This window comes from Phocoena sinus, chromosome 1 (genome assembly GCF_008692025.1).
Source record: "Phocoena sinus isolate mPhoSin1 chromosome 1, mPhoSin1.pri, whole genome shotgun sequence".
Taxonomy (NCBI): Eukaryota; Metazoa; Chordata; class Mammalia; order Artiodactyla; family Phocoenidae; genus Phocoena; species Phocoena sinus.
This window is the reverse complement of record NC_045763.1, coordinates 96,048,904-96,063,782: the sequence shown is the minus strand read 5'-3', so window position 1 is coordinate 96,063,782 and position 14,879 is coordinate 96,048,904. Positions and strand designations below refer to the sequence as shown.

Below are 14,879 nucleotides of genomic sequence, written 5' to 3'. Positions count from 1 at the left end.
GTTCTGACCTCTGGGAAGCCATGATGGATAGATGAGTGAGTGGACAGACCGACAAATAGAGTAATGCGTAGAACTGTGGTGTACCAGGATTTCTGGGTCCTGAAAATCACTGTAGTCTTAGAAGCAGAAGCAGGAGGCTGTGGGGGATTGGACAGTTTCTGGTTCTACCCTTGTAGAGACTAGAGCTCGAGTGGTTGTGGGATAAGTGGAATAAAAACCTGATCTGAATCCCTGGCTGATACTTTAAGAACGAAAGACAGAAAACTGAGTAGACCTTTGCATTCCTTTCTAGTATTTATTCAAGTTAAGGTTCATGCCCTGAGCATTGATCATCAGGCCTTTGACAAGGGACACTTGGGTTAGGTTAATAAGTAGCAAGAAAATGAACTGGCTCATGGAACACCTAATGACAAATATGCCTCTATTTCTGGAGAAATCTACTCCCTTTCCATTCAGTCCCATTTTTAGAATTCTTGCATGGCTCTTAGTGTTTCTCCTCCCTGAAATATGCTGCCTTTTCTCCCTACACTTCCAATATCTACCCTTCTTTTACTTCCTCTCCAAGCTCTTTGTCAGTCATTTAACCTTATCCTGTCCACCCAGTAGTCATCTGAATTAAATTGTTCTCTGATTAGTTTGTGTGTAGGTTTTATGTCTTTGCCAAGGTTAGGCTGTGTTGTGGTAACTAAAAAACCCCAAACCCCAGTGGCTTTAACACATACAAGTTTAATTTTCACACATGCCCTGTTGGCTTTGGGTTCTTCCCTTCTAAGTAATGGCTTGGGGATCCAAGCTAGTTCCATCTTGTGACTATGAATTCAACACATGGCTCCTGGGCTTGCTGCTCTTAAGACCTATGGACTGGAAGTGAGCAAATCCATTTTCTAACATCAGAAGTTCATTGGTTAAAACTGGTCACATGGCCTCAACTTAATTATATAAGGGGAGCTGGACAAGTAATGGAACCCATGGACTCTTTAGGGAACACTACTGTCTCTGCCACTTTTTTATTTTATTTTACTTTTTTAAGAGTTTTGCACTGTGAATAACCATCCTCTAATCACCTTTTTTTTGTTTTAATGGAAGTTTGTAACATTTTATTTTATTTTATTTTTTTGGCCATGCTGCATGGCTTGTGGGATCTTAGTTCCCTGACCAGTGATCAAACCCGGACCCTCAGCAGTGAAAGTGAGGTGTCCTAACCACTGGACCACCAAGGAATTCCATCTGCCCCTTTTTATTTCCTCTTGTAGAGTATATGCTCCTTCACCATAGGGAATGTGTTTCTCATCTTTTGTATCTATCCCTTAGTACCAAGTCCAAAGTCAAGGTGCTTAATCTCAAGTTGTTACTCCTTTTTCCTAAATAGGAATATTTCAACCCAAATACAATCCTTGATAGTGTTGAATGTGGTAAAAATACTAACCATTAAGCATTTGAAATAGCTCTTCTTTTTTGTGGAAGTTACATCTTCTTTGGATGTTGTCTCCCCTGGGTTCAGAAAACTTTTATATTTCATGATCTATATCCCTGAAATTTGTCTAGTCTTCATTCATCCTCAAAATAATAATTACTTGGTAAAAATGCAGTTCATTTCTGAATGAAGAAATTCATTCTTATTAATATTTGACTCTGACAGATTATTAACTCAAGTACATTTCAAGTGTTATAAAAGGTCCTTTAAGGTTTTTTTATATATATATTTATAAGACAAACTATGCAACTTGGACACAAACTTGAAGGTTTGGTGATTAGTTTATGTCTTAACATTTGAGGATTTGCATGGATATAAAGAGCAGGCAATTCCACTCTCTTTTTTGCTGAACTTGAGTTGACTTCTTCACATTCCCCATGGCAACCTCAGCGATCAACATGTACACGGACTCTGAAGTGTGCTGCCGAAACTTTCCAACCTTAATAATGCATAGTTATGAACTCCATTATGTGACACTTTCTCAGCCAGTCACTGCAAAGATAATATAATTCTAGAGTGGCATTTCTTTCTCCCAGTACACCACCATGAAGGTCTAGTCCTAGACTATAACCTTTGGGGGCATTTGTGGTTTTTCCCTGCTGTAATATACGGCTAAACTCCTCTTGGCCCCTTCTTACCTTGACAATCAATATTATAGCTTGCTTTGCATCCTCTCATTTTTAACAAAGAAAGTAACATTGGAAGGCAAATATTGCTGGAGCAGATGACTTCGGTTTATTGCATCTTTTCCTTTAGTGGGAGTGCAAGGCTCAGCTGCTCTAATATTTAATAGAAGCAGATCCCCACCTACTTATCTGTTTAATCGCTCTTTTATCTAGGCCAGCTACTGCTCCTAGGTGCTGCAGCCACTCCTAATTGGAAGGAAGTTGTCTTGGTATCCTAATGGTTTAAACCTGCAAGATTGTTATCTAGGACCTGCACCCCAAATTGGCATCTGAAATGGCTCTTTTATAAATAGTATTGCAGTATTTTATCATAAGAGATGAACTTTTAGAATATAATTTTATTTCATCCTTCTACCATTAGGCATTTTATCACATGACTTTTACATAAACTGAAGCTTGATCATTGATTTCATAACCAAAAAATAACTTTGGTTCTATTTAACATTATTTAAAGCCTCTTATATAAATTAGTTATCTTTTTTAACTCATCAAGACAATTTTTTACTCAAGGGTAGTTATTATTCCTTCCATTTAGTTATTTGGGTCAGTTTAACGATATATTAATAATTATTAAAGTGAACTGAAAACTATTATATGGTTGAATTCCTGTTAGAGCTCCTGAAAAGATTTGAAATCAAAACCTCTTTCCAAGTATTAGTTTTTTGTTTATTTTTTCTCCAAAATATTGCTGTAGATCTGAGTGGTGAACACAGCATTGTGCAACTTCCTCCAAAACTTGATCAGCCCAACTGTCTTTTAGTTTTAATGTTTCATAAAAATAGCATATTAGCCATGATGACAAAAAACCTTCAGAAGCTTTCCTGGTAATTACTTTTCTGTGGCCCCTTTTAAGACAAATGATCTGAATGGGCATCGATTTGTTTAGTCTTAAGAAATAGAACTTCAGACAAGAGACAAAGCAGATTGTGTAATAATGTATGCATCGAGAGTCGCTTGTATTGGAAAACAAATATAATAGGACTGAAGTTTATGTATAAAAAATTAATGAGGGCTTCCCTGGTGGCACAGTGGTTGAGAGTCAGCCTGCCGATGCAGGGGACACAGGTTCGTGCCCCGGTCCGGGAAGATCCCACGTGCCGCGGAGCGGCTGGGCCCCTGAGCCATGGCCGCTGAGCCTGCGCGTCCGGAGCCTGTGCTCCGCAGCGGGAGAGGCCACAGCAGTGAGAGGCCCGCATATCGCAAAAAAAAATAATTAATTAATGATATGATATGAGTCTAAAGTCTCAGTGAAAATCATTTGTCTTACACAAATATGCCTACTGACCCTATGCCGGCATTGAAGATAGAGTTCTGCTCAGGCTCCAAGCACCTCAGTAACAGCACTTCTCTGAAGTGCATTGAACCAGTTGGGACATGATGAAAGAACGCAAGGTGTAAATACCTTGAGGGCCTGTGAGTCACCACCTAGAAGGGTTCTTGAAAGGGTAAGAACATTTTATAGTTTGATCAATAGGAGCCTGAAAAATCGGCTGCAGGGTAAAGACAAGTTGAGGATTAAAAACTTTTGGAAACTTGAAGAATTGAATTACTATCCTAAGGAAGTTCCCAGGAGAAAAAGAGACAGAAAAGAGAGAGAGAACTTTTCATCAGATCTCAACCAGCAAGCTTTCTATTTGGTCAGAATTCAGCCAAACTAAATTTGACAATCATCAGCCCTTATTATTCTAGTCCTGATGCAGCACTGTGGCGCCCAAAGAGTTTTTTAGAGATCCAAGTGCCCACCAGTGTAGTTTTGGGCATATATCAAGAGGAAATGAAGGATGGTGTTGTAGACTTCAAAATCAGAGCAACTTTTCCATAGAATACTTCATCAGGAGAGGTTGTTATTCTATTTTCCCAGCCAAAACGGAATTTTACTTTGAAAATTTATGAAACGGTGTTGCAGTTGGGTTCTCTGCTCTCTCATCACTGTTAGTTTCACGAAAGTTTTAAGTTGTTGCATCAATATGGTTATCAGAATTTAGATTGTGTTTGTAACGGGGACAATCAATCTGATGGTACGGCCCCTGGAACAAGTACAAAAGTATAAATAAAGGAGCCTGGCTAAAAATTTCTGAACTCGGAACAGGTTCTAAGAGTTATTTCTAGTCCTTTGGCTTTTGCCCTATCCTCAGAATATTTACAGAACCTTGCCATGAAATATGAGGAAATAAAAGCTCAGACTTTCAAGAGCCATTATTTATTGCTCTGCCCAGCATGAGCAGATCACAGTGTGAACTGCTCGATGCCAAGTCCATGGAAGAAATAGGCCTCTTTCCTGGGTGGCAGTGGAGAAGGTGGGGGAATGTGGTGGCCCTGAGGACAGGGAGTAGTGGCAAGGAAAGGGTAAGCCCCAATCAAGGACTCATGTCCTCAGAGTTGGAGTTGCATCCAGCACAAAGCCCATTTTCCATTTTCCTATCTGGGTTACACAGAGGAGGCTTTGTGAAGAGCAGGCACATCCAATAAGAATTATGAGGAAAGCTGAGTTGCTTGATGAGATGCAAAGAAAGAAAGCAGAAGACAACAGCCAGTGGGAGAAATGAAGGAGAAAGTGTTGGGTAAGGTGGTCAGCCGAGTCTAGTTTATTCCTCACTTTGCCGGTCGCATTCATGCCTCTTGTGTTCCGTGGTCAGTGCTCACTCATGCCGGGAGCTGACCGGCTTGCACTAAGCAACAACATAAGAAGGGCCTGTAAATGAGGGGCTTCTGTTCCCAGATCTGTTTTCTGGGTAAAGAGGTGCAAGTATCTGCATAGCTAGATCATCACCTTAGATACCATCGTTTCCTCTTCCTGAGGAAACCCAGAGCACTCCTGGAACGTGGCGTGCCAACTACTGCCACGTGGGCCATCATAGGTTTTATGCCAAAAATAAAATACATTTAAAGCATATTACAACAGACCTACTTCACCAGGACATAAAAACACTTCTCTGCAGAGTCAGGAAAAAAAATACTTCTGAATTAAAATTAAGGTACACACTCATTTTTAAACACTGACCATGAAAGATCTGAGGTTTTCCCATTTTAGAGGTCATCGGGAAATATCAAAGCTTTCCTCAATCTCCTTGGATGGAAAACTTAAACTCCCCTCCTGTTTTGTGCTTCTTGTAGATTGTGCCTCCCAGTTCAGGCTCTTTCTCTAACTCAACAGTAGAGAAGAAAGTAGTGTAGGGCTTTTCTGGCATATAGGTCTTTCTGGTCAAACCAGTGAAACAGGTATCACAACTGTTCCGTTAGGAACCCAAGTTCACCTAGCCTGGGTTCTAAGTCTGGGCACAGTATCCAGCAGAATGGTACTTTCATAGATTCTCTCCCCAATCCAGTTCTCTTAGGCAGCCTTTCTTCTGCAACTTTGTATATTTCTAGCAGAGAGGGAAAGGAAAATACCTTTCTGTCCTTTGTAAAGGCCAACTTCAGACCTGGTAAAAATGACTTCGTAGAAGGCAGTTATGTATGAAAGTTAGTATGTTAGGGTTGAAATTGACAAAGAAATGCAGGCTTTGCTTTTCTCCAGAAAGGTGACTTTTTTGCTCATGCGTCTTCAGTTCCATTAATCAGGAATAGTCCTTTAAAAAACAAAAAGCCCCCAAACCTCCTGTTCCATGCCCCAGGCAGTCTTCCTGTGTCAAACAATCTGTGACAGCTAGTAAGGTGTTCTGGTACTTTTCCCCTGGAACTCTGGTTGTGAGGCTTCTTGGAACCTCTATAAGAGGTTCATTTAGGCTGACAGAGCTGCCCTTTCTCTCCTGATATTTCCGTCAGTGTCTTCTCTTCTCAGATCCTTCTTCAGAGGATGATTCTGGTTGAGAAAAGTATAGGCATAGGCGCAAATGATGAGTTGTTTTCCTTCACAGTCTGGAGAAATTATAACATGCATAGGTGCTCCTGGATATGGGGAAAGGAAGCAAAATATTAACCACCAGCATTTTCCACATACAGTGTGTGCCTTTCCTTTCAGAGATACCCTTTGCCCTCTGCCATGTTACTTACTTGAAGATCTCAGGGCCCTTCCTAACTGTTAGTCATTTTCAGGAACTGAAATGTAATGGAGATTGTTGTTTCTATTTACAGACAGGTACACTGAGATGAAAGGAAAATTAGCATTAGAATTGAATCCTGTCCTTTTTAAATTTCCATCTTTAAATCAAACTCTATTCCCCCCCAAATTAAAACCAAAAGCAATAGCCCCTTAATGCAGAAAAATTCATGTGCAAATTGTATGTGTTAAGTTGCAATTGTTATAGTCAGTGTACTACATTTGTAAATTATTTGTGTTTAATTCTTAAAACTGGGTGTGTTGAAAGAAATGTTCCCACCTAGCTTTCTCTTTTGCACATAAACTTAGTGCAAGTCCCTGTTTCAAGGAGCTTTACGTGGTTGGATTGAAATTGCTTAATAAACAATTGAAAAAGTTAAGCATAACCTAGAAGTCATTTAGTACTATGAGTCACTTTCCTGACAAGCCAATAAGGCAAGAGAACCCGGTTGCAAAACAATTACTAGCCCTGCCTGAGGGACCCTGGAAATATATTACAGATATGTTAGGAAAACAAAGCAGTAGTGTTTTACCACGCTGCAGAGAACAAGTTAAGGTTGCTAACCAAACAAAATAACTGACAATGCCAATTTTTACATTTGTTTCAGAACAAGGGACGCTCAAACCATCCGAGGTAAGGTTAACCTTTACATTTTTTTTGGTATAACTTTTGCATTTCAAATTGTTTGCTAACTTCAGCAGGCTCGAACTCCTAGAATGTTAAATGTGCCTTTTAAAATGGATAGAAAACAGCTAGAGTGAGCAATCAATCAAGTGCTTGTGAGTGAAATGCACAGGGTAAATCAGAGGAATTTTCAGATACCCTCTGAAGATCTTAGGTAGAGGAAAACTGTGAATATTTCGTCTAAGAATGTGTGTGAGATGGGACATTTCAGAATCTTAGGTACTCACTTATTCAGGTAAATTTCAAATAAATATTGTAGCAATGTTGTGGCACTAATATGGGGGTACCTTTCCCTAGTTCCCAGCTACAGAATTCCACAAACCCTGAGGCTTATAGAACTTATCACATAACCAAATCAATATAAATTCACTTTTATAAAATTTATAAATCAAATAAATGACGCACTGCATCGCTTTCAGTCTCTCAACTGTAAGTTCAAGCTGACTTCCTGCCTCATTATACCATCTAAAGTTGTTCCGGCAAATGTGTTTTCCTATTTGTTACTTTAATGTTTTAATTAAAATTTTAAAGTAATTAAAAATAAAAACTTAATGCATCTGAAGGCATTCTCTTGGAATGAATCTCTGATCCTGCTAGGACAGAAGGAAGGGTGGCCCTCATCCCAGGAAGTCAGTAGACCTGTCCCCTATCATGAAACAGTGTCACTGCCCAACATTCGCTAGTACTAAAAAGTTCTAAGGTTCTTCATCTAAGGATGTGGTTACGTGTTTCTGCCAGTTTTCCATTTGAGCACAAATGTGATTCATATCATGTCTTACTGATGAAATCAAAATCTGATAACATATCCTTTTGGTTTCACACAGAGTCTGAGGTCTAAGGGCTTAGAAGTACGAGATCCCTGTCACCTCTCAGAATAAAGCTCTTGAGATATGGGAACATATGTATATGTATAGCTGATTCACTTTGTTATAAAGCAGAAGCTAACATACCGTTGTAAAGCAATTATACTCTAATAAAGATGTAAAAAAAAGAATAAAGCTCTTTTAAGAAAATATGAAAGAATGAAAAATATAGCAGATTACAGGCAACCAGTACCTTGGGCGTCAACCAAAAATAATACATTTCTTACCTGACCACCAAAAAAAATCATAGCAAAGAAAATTAAAATGTAAAATGTCTGTGATTAGTTATATGAACCAGAAATATAGTAATCTGAGAATTTCAGAATAAAAGAATGACAAAAAACATTCTATGTCAAATTATTTTAGCACATGACAATTATATCTCATTAAGAGTAGTATAGTATTAGTGTGTTTTTAATAGGCTGGCATTTATATAGTTGGTAAAAATAATGAAAAGTACAGCAAGATGTCAAACAAGAGGTAACTGTTTTTACTTTTTTGCATAAGCATATAATTTGGACATACAGGGTATCAAGAATGTGATGTGAGGAAATTCACATGCACCCTTTAAATGTTATCAGTTGACTATATTTTAGACTTTAGAATCTAGCTCAGGGAATGCATAACAGGATAATAGTATTTAAAAAATAGGTCATGCGAGTTCTGCTAGGGCTAAAATAAATTAACATAAACTTGTTTTTAGTGTTTAGTCAATAGGTAAGATTTTTCATCAGGACTGTAAGGATTCTTCCAGCAGTGTCAATGAAGATCTTGGAAAGTAGCCTTCTTTCTCTTACTCTCACTCTGTTATTAGATAATTGAGACAGATTTCCTCGTAGAGCTTTGAACTTTAACTCAATATTACTTTACCTTTATCCTCTTAGATAAAGGTATACATGTATCCCCCCACCCCCACCCTGGGCGAGATGATTTCACTTGATTTTATTTAAGCAATGAGAAATGGGCGTATTTACAGACAGAAAGTGTGCTAATAAGAAGTGGTTAATAATTTTCACACTGATACAACATAACGATACAAAATAATTCTCTCCAGGCATTTTATACTCTTAAAAATTACACGTAAGCCTATTCTGAAAGGAATTAATTTTCACATTGATTTTTTTTAATGCAGCATCAGTATTTTAGTGACTTGCTTCAGTGACTTGCTTAACTTTGGATTATACAAAGTGTAATTTTTATTTAATGTGTGATTCTGCTAATAATCTCTACTTTGGATGGATAATTATAGTAAAATCTTATACTGGCCAACCTATTTGGAAACTTGAGCTTAGCATAAGGGAGAAGTATAGCAAAAGAATGTTAAGAAACATCTTTCACTCCATACCTCCCCACCAAGACTTTGTGGAAGGTATATTCACTCGATGAGGCAGATGCTTATATGATGTTTAGGAGTCTTCCCAGAAGTACCAATGAAGACCTTTTGTAAGCTCTGTGATTTTTTCCCCCCTCTCTTGGAGGTCTTCTTTTTCTCCATGTACCAATTCGTAGTCCTCTTCTGTTCCCCTTTCAATGGCCATGATTGTGAATTTTTAATTTCACACTTCATTCTCAAGGTAGGTCAGTTCTCAATAGCCACAGGATCACCCTGGTCCTCCCTAACCTGGGATGTTCATCTTGCCTCCCATTCTGGAGTCGACCTTCAGAAGCCACTTCTAGCTCCAGGAAGCAAGGTTATCATCACATATCTATTTAATATATATCTACTTCAAAACTATTCCTTAACGTAGGTTTTTCTGCTTTTAAAATAGGTAGAGGAACCAAAGCCAGTTTCATATAGCAAATGAAACTTTGCTCGTTGTGTTGGTAAAATCAACAGAGAAAATTAGGTTTCTCCTAAAAGAGGCAAGAAGAGAGATTCTTGGACGATAAAGGCATTTCTTTTAGAGAAAGACAGGGTAATAGGTAATGAAGCAAGAAATAAAATCAGGTTGGTTGGTTGTCCCCACCCGCCCGTCCCCTACTTCTCGGTAGATCAAAGAAGTTGAGAATGTGCTGATGACTGATTGTCCGATCTCATGGGGCTGTAACTGAGAGCTCCCAGGGGTGGCAACTGGATGTGCCCTCCTCTCCCTGCCAGGGACAGCATCTTGTCCAGCTCTATCGCAGGCTTTTGAGAATATAGGTGGGGGAGAGGAGTATGTTGGATAAGATATGATAGAATAACAGTTGAAATTTGCACTTCAGCATTGTTTAAATATGTTCTGCTAAACATTTCCAAATTTTTTACAATATAAAATACTTTTTAGGTGCTTTTAAAGTATAATAAATCTCAAGCTCTCCAATGTACTTGGTCTAAGTAGCTTCTCTCTTTTTTAAAATGCACCAGATCATAGTTTGTTCCACTGCCTACTCTTCCTGTAGAAATGTTTGTTTTCAGGGTCACTGATTTGCAATGACTTTCAGGAGGAAAAACCTAAAATATAAATAGTAGGGTAATACTTTAGTAGCAAAATTTATCATTTACCTGAGTTTAAACATTCAAAATATCATGAAATGAATAATAACGACAATTATATCAATAATAATAATAAGCTATCACTTAATAATCCTCACTATGTGTCAGGAACTGTTCCAAGCATTTAACATAAATTAACTCATTTAACTCTCACCACAAATGCTATGAAATAGGTGCTATTATTATCCCCATTTTATAGATGAAAAAACAGGCAAAGAGACTTCAACAAATTTGCTCCCAATCAAACAGGTGTCAAGTGACAGGGAGGGTCTGAATTTGAATTTGTGCAGTCAGATTATAGAATCCACACTCTTAATAATTGCACCATGTTCCCTATTTTAATCCTAACTTAAAGGTCATATAGAGTTGCTCTTGAACTGAAATTCCCTTTTACACTTTCTAAGCTAGTAGTTTTTAAATAGTACTAGTTTAGAGCTAGTAGGAATAAGACCCAAAGTTTGAATTCTTTCTTGCCTTCCAAGCACTGTGATAGTAAGAGGAGTTAGAGTAGTAGAAAAACAGCTTCTGTTGTACATTAAGAAGGTGGAGGAAAATGCAGGAGGTAAATAGCCACAAGACATCCATCATTATATGTTTTCCTGTTGAAAATATTGTCATTTATGTAGAGAGCTCCAAAAATTTTATAAAGTTTTAGACAGAAAAGATTTCTTTTTTGAGAGCAGATTTCTTCCAAGTTATTGGATATGAACCTATAACTCATCATGCTTCCCCGTTTTGTGCTTGGCTGTTAAGAAGCCCAGTGTGATATTTTCTTCTCCTCACTCACAGCGCTCTCTTTATACTAGGGGTTTTTTTTTTCAGTATAGCCATCCACCTTGTTCAGTATAGCTTCAATTCGGATTTAATGGTCATATTAGGCCTTCACAAATCCATTTTAAAGTAGTTGGGTTAAAAACAAAATTTATATTTTTAATAATTCTCCAATTTGCTTTTATCTGAGAACCCTGACATCTGCTTTGAGGCCCATTTAACTTATGAATAAAAACAACAGGAAGAACCCTAAGAAAAACCCATGGCTAATGTGTGCTTGGCAAAGCCAAGTCTGCTCTGAATGAAACCAAGTCTCCACACACAGGCACAAACCCCAACACATGTAGAAAGAAATTTGCTTTTGTGAATATCTGAATTATATGGTAGTTACAGACTGAGCATTTCATCCAGTTATATAACAAAAAGTGAAAATCAAGTTCTTATTAATTAGTCAGATTACCATAGTTATTAGGTAGGAATTAATTTAATGCTTGTGAAATCGAATGTGTAAACAGGCATGTTCAAAGATTTCAAACTTCTTTTGTTTTGCATCTTATCTATAATTTTTGTAATGCACAGTTTTTCTTATGGATTCCTTTTCTATAATAAGAATTTACTTTCATGGTTCACAAGCTGCATGGCTGTTTTGTTTCTTAAAATATTCAGATATCACTGATCCATAATTAAAACACCATTCTCATTTAAGTGTTTGCTAAAGTCAGAGCTTGAGATCTTTGTTTGGAGGTTGTATAATTTCTCCAGTCCCTGTCTTTCGAACTGACTTTCTCCAGGTCTGTCAGGCTTCAAAAATAGCTGCGTTAGAGTTTTGGAGATCAAAACTCTTCGTTGGGAGCATTTTCTAAGCAAAAATGGCTGCCTGGGCTTTGTTTTCATAATTCCTATAGTCATTATGACTTAAAAAAATAAGTCATAATCCCCAGAGATGGTGAATGAAAAGATATTTCTTTCCCATAGTGTTATATCAATGATTTATCAAATGCAGTGTTGTTCAAGTGGAAGACTTATTAGAGAAACAAAAATTATAAAAAGAAACCTTGGAACCAAGTGTTTTGATCAAATTTAGTCATACTTTTAAAAAAAAGTTATTTTGGAGTGTAGTTGATTTGCAATGTTGTGTTAGTTTCTGCTGTACAGCAAAGTGAATCAGTTATACATATACACATATCCACTCTTTTTTAGATTCTTTTCCCATGCAAGTCATTACAGAGTATTAAGCAGAGTTCCCTGTGCTATACAGTAGGTCCTTGTTGGTTATCTATTTTAAATGTCGTAGTGTTAAGTGGAAAAAGTGCAACATTCATTGGACTTCCAAAGTGTCACAAAATAATACAATTTGATAACACGAAATCTTTGTTGTTCTTTGTTTTACCTTTCTGTACAGAAACGGACCAATGGACTCCGAAGAACCCCCAGACAGGTGGATCCAGGTGTGTGATTAAACATCTATAATCATTTTTTCAGTTAAGTGATTATGAAAGTATATGGGAATTGCTGTAGAAAGTCAGACAGATTGTTGGCCTGTGTTCCTCGCAGTTTGGTATATAATGTGTGACCAGGAGGTGACCGTCTACTGTGTAAATCATTTACCTAGGACAGGGTCATGTGATGAGTAACCATCAGTACCACAGTCTTTCCGCAATCAGCAGTTGAGCTGGTTATTTGCTTACTGAACAGCCTCAGGGTGCCTGGTTAATGCTAACATATCCAACACCCTTTCCCTGCTCCCTCCCAAACCTGGAAAAAATCAACCAGCACTTAAAAAATCAGCATGTTCTGAGGGGGCGGGGGGAGGTCATAAACCAGACAACTTTGGTACCCTCCCCATTTGGGAAAATACTTTTCTTTATCCTATATCTATATTATTTTATAATACAAGAATGAGTTTAAGGACTTTGTGAACAAGTCTCCTCTCCAGAGACCAATTCTTTGTCTGCAGAGAGTGTTCAGTTGTTTCCTGTTTAATATCATGAGGTTGACCCTGTCATTATTTTCATATAATTATTTTTCGTCCATTAAGCAATGCCTTCCATAGTTTAATTACCCCAAATTTGTTGTGTATATGGTCATATTATTGTGAGTAAAAGATATTCGTGACTAAAGGATTCCAAATATATGAACTTAATAATAAATCAAGTAGGACATGAAATATAGAGTAGTCTTGCTGGAAAAGAATCTGGATTATGTGTTTTGTTTTCTCATCGTAAACAGTGTTCACCTAGTTGTAAAGTTTAGCTTTCAAAGCATTATAGCTTTTCACTGAAACCACACCCCTGGTAGCCATGCCAGTTTATGAGCTGTTTGAAAAGATTTATGGGAGCTTTGTTGCCTCTGGCTAGAAATTGCCTCACTTGTGTCCTGAGATCAGTTTAAATCTTTTAAGTACAGAACAAAATTAAGGCCATTAAAAAAATTAGGGGTTCTGGTTTGCTTTTTTATTGGTTCTGACTTTCCCAAGATGATACCCTTTGCAGAAAACTCTACAATAATATTTAAAAGTGACTTCTGTTCTATTTAGTAGGAGTGTATGACTGTGAACATAATATTTTTTCTTTATTTTGTATGAGTTATAGTATTTCTGTTTCTGAAAATTACCTAAACTTTATAAATATTATTTTGTCTTTCTTCTATGGGCATTTTCATTTAATCTATTTTCCCCCAAGGAAATGCATTTCTATATATACAGTGTGTCAGTAGGAACACATTTGACTTTTAACTATGTACATTATAGCCAGAATTTTTAGGAGCCCTTAGATTATTTAAAGGGAGGTATAATGAATTCACAGATTATAAATATGGCAAAGTGGACCAATAATAAAATAGTTTATCTTCCTTTATCCTTAAGGTGATGGCTTTCTATAGGTATAGCTCTTCCGGTATTTATATTTGTCCAAAGTTTTTAGAACTTCATGAAGAATAAACTTACAGATACAAAAGAAGTAGTGCCATATGTTATGTTTGGGGGAAAAAATATGCATTATACATAATATACATAGCTGTATATGTATGTATATATATATATATATATATATATATATATATATATACACACACACACACACACACACACACACACATAGCTTTCCATTAGGTATAGTAAATACATATGTGTTTTCTCATTCTTCCACACTTTTGAAAAGAAAGCAAATAGTGATGATCTTGCTTGTTGTAGATCCTAATGTAATAATCATTTCTCCCTGTAGAGTGTCTTTTGATGTTAGGCTTGAATTATGTGTTTAGAGTTGGTTGTCTTTTTTATCTTTGCTTATTTCTGTTTATTTCTGTTTATTACTTTCTCTTGGCAAGTTGCAAAGCTTTTTTGCTCCAAGTTAAATGACTGACTGTCTTACTCTGAGTTGATCCTGATGTAACTATTGTTAAGATTTTCACAGTTGTGTGGGAGAAGTTTCACTCCAGGATATTTAAACAGGGGATCAATAAAACTGAGACCTCCTAAGCATGGACAGACTGCTTCCAAGGAGCATTATTTGCTATCAGTGTTTTTACTATGAAAGGTCCTTTAATCTTTTCTCTTTTAGCTACTTTAGTTGTCTTTTCCAAGTGTTAACACACTGACTACTTTCCAGGGCCTCACTTAGAGTGGCTTGTAGAAAAAAAGTGATTAAAGAATTTGGGAGGTCAGATATAACCACTTCACCAGGTCCAAATTTCAGAGCCATGTCCAAAGTAAATTACATATCTTCTCCATAGACCTTTTGTTCTGGAAAAGAACTTAATGCATAGTTCTTTGGGTAGTAGTGTTACTGAACTAAACTTAGGTCCACTCATCCTTGGACAGTAAAGCCAATCTACTGACACCAGGTTGTGGTGAAGGAAAGTACAGCATTTGTTGCAGGGCACCGAGGG

General features: G+C 37.2%; 1 protein-coding gene across 1 annotated transcript in view; it reads left to right on the top strand.

The window, feature by feature from the left end:
• The window catches only part of VAV3 (vav guanine nucleotide exchange factor 3), a 406,520-nt gene that overhangs the window by 259,422 nt on the left and 132,219 nt on the right, over window positions 1-14,879 (top strand). The window contains exons 18-19 of the mRNA XM_032621142.1: window positions 6,808-6,833; window positions 12,397-12,442. Coding sequence (XP_032477033.1) covers window positions 6,808-6,833; window positions 12,397-12,442 — 72 coding nt within the window. The remainder of the gene's footprint in view (window positions 1-6,807; window positions 6,834-12,396; window positions 12,443-14,879) is intronic.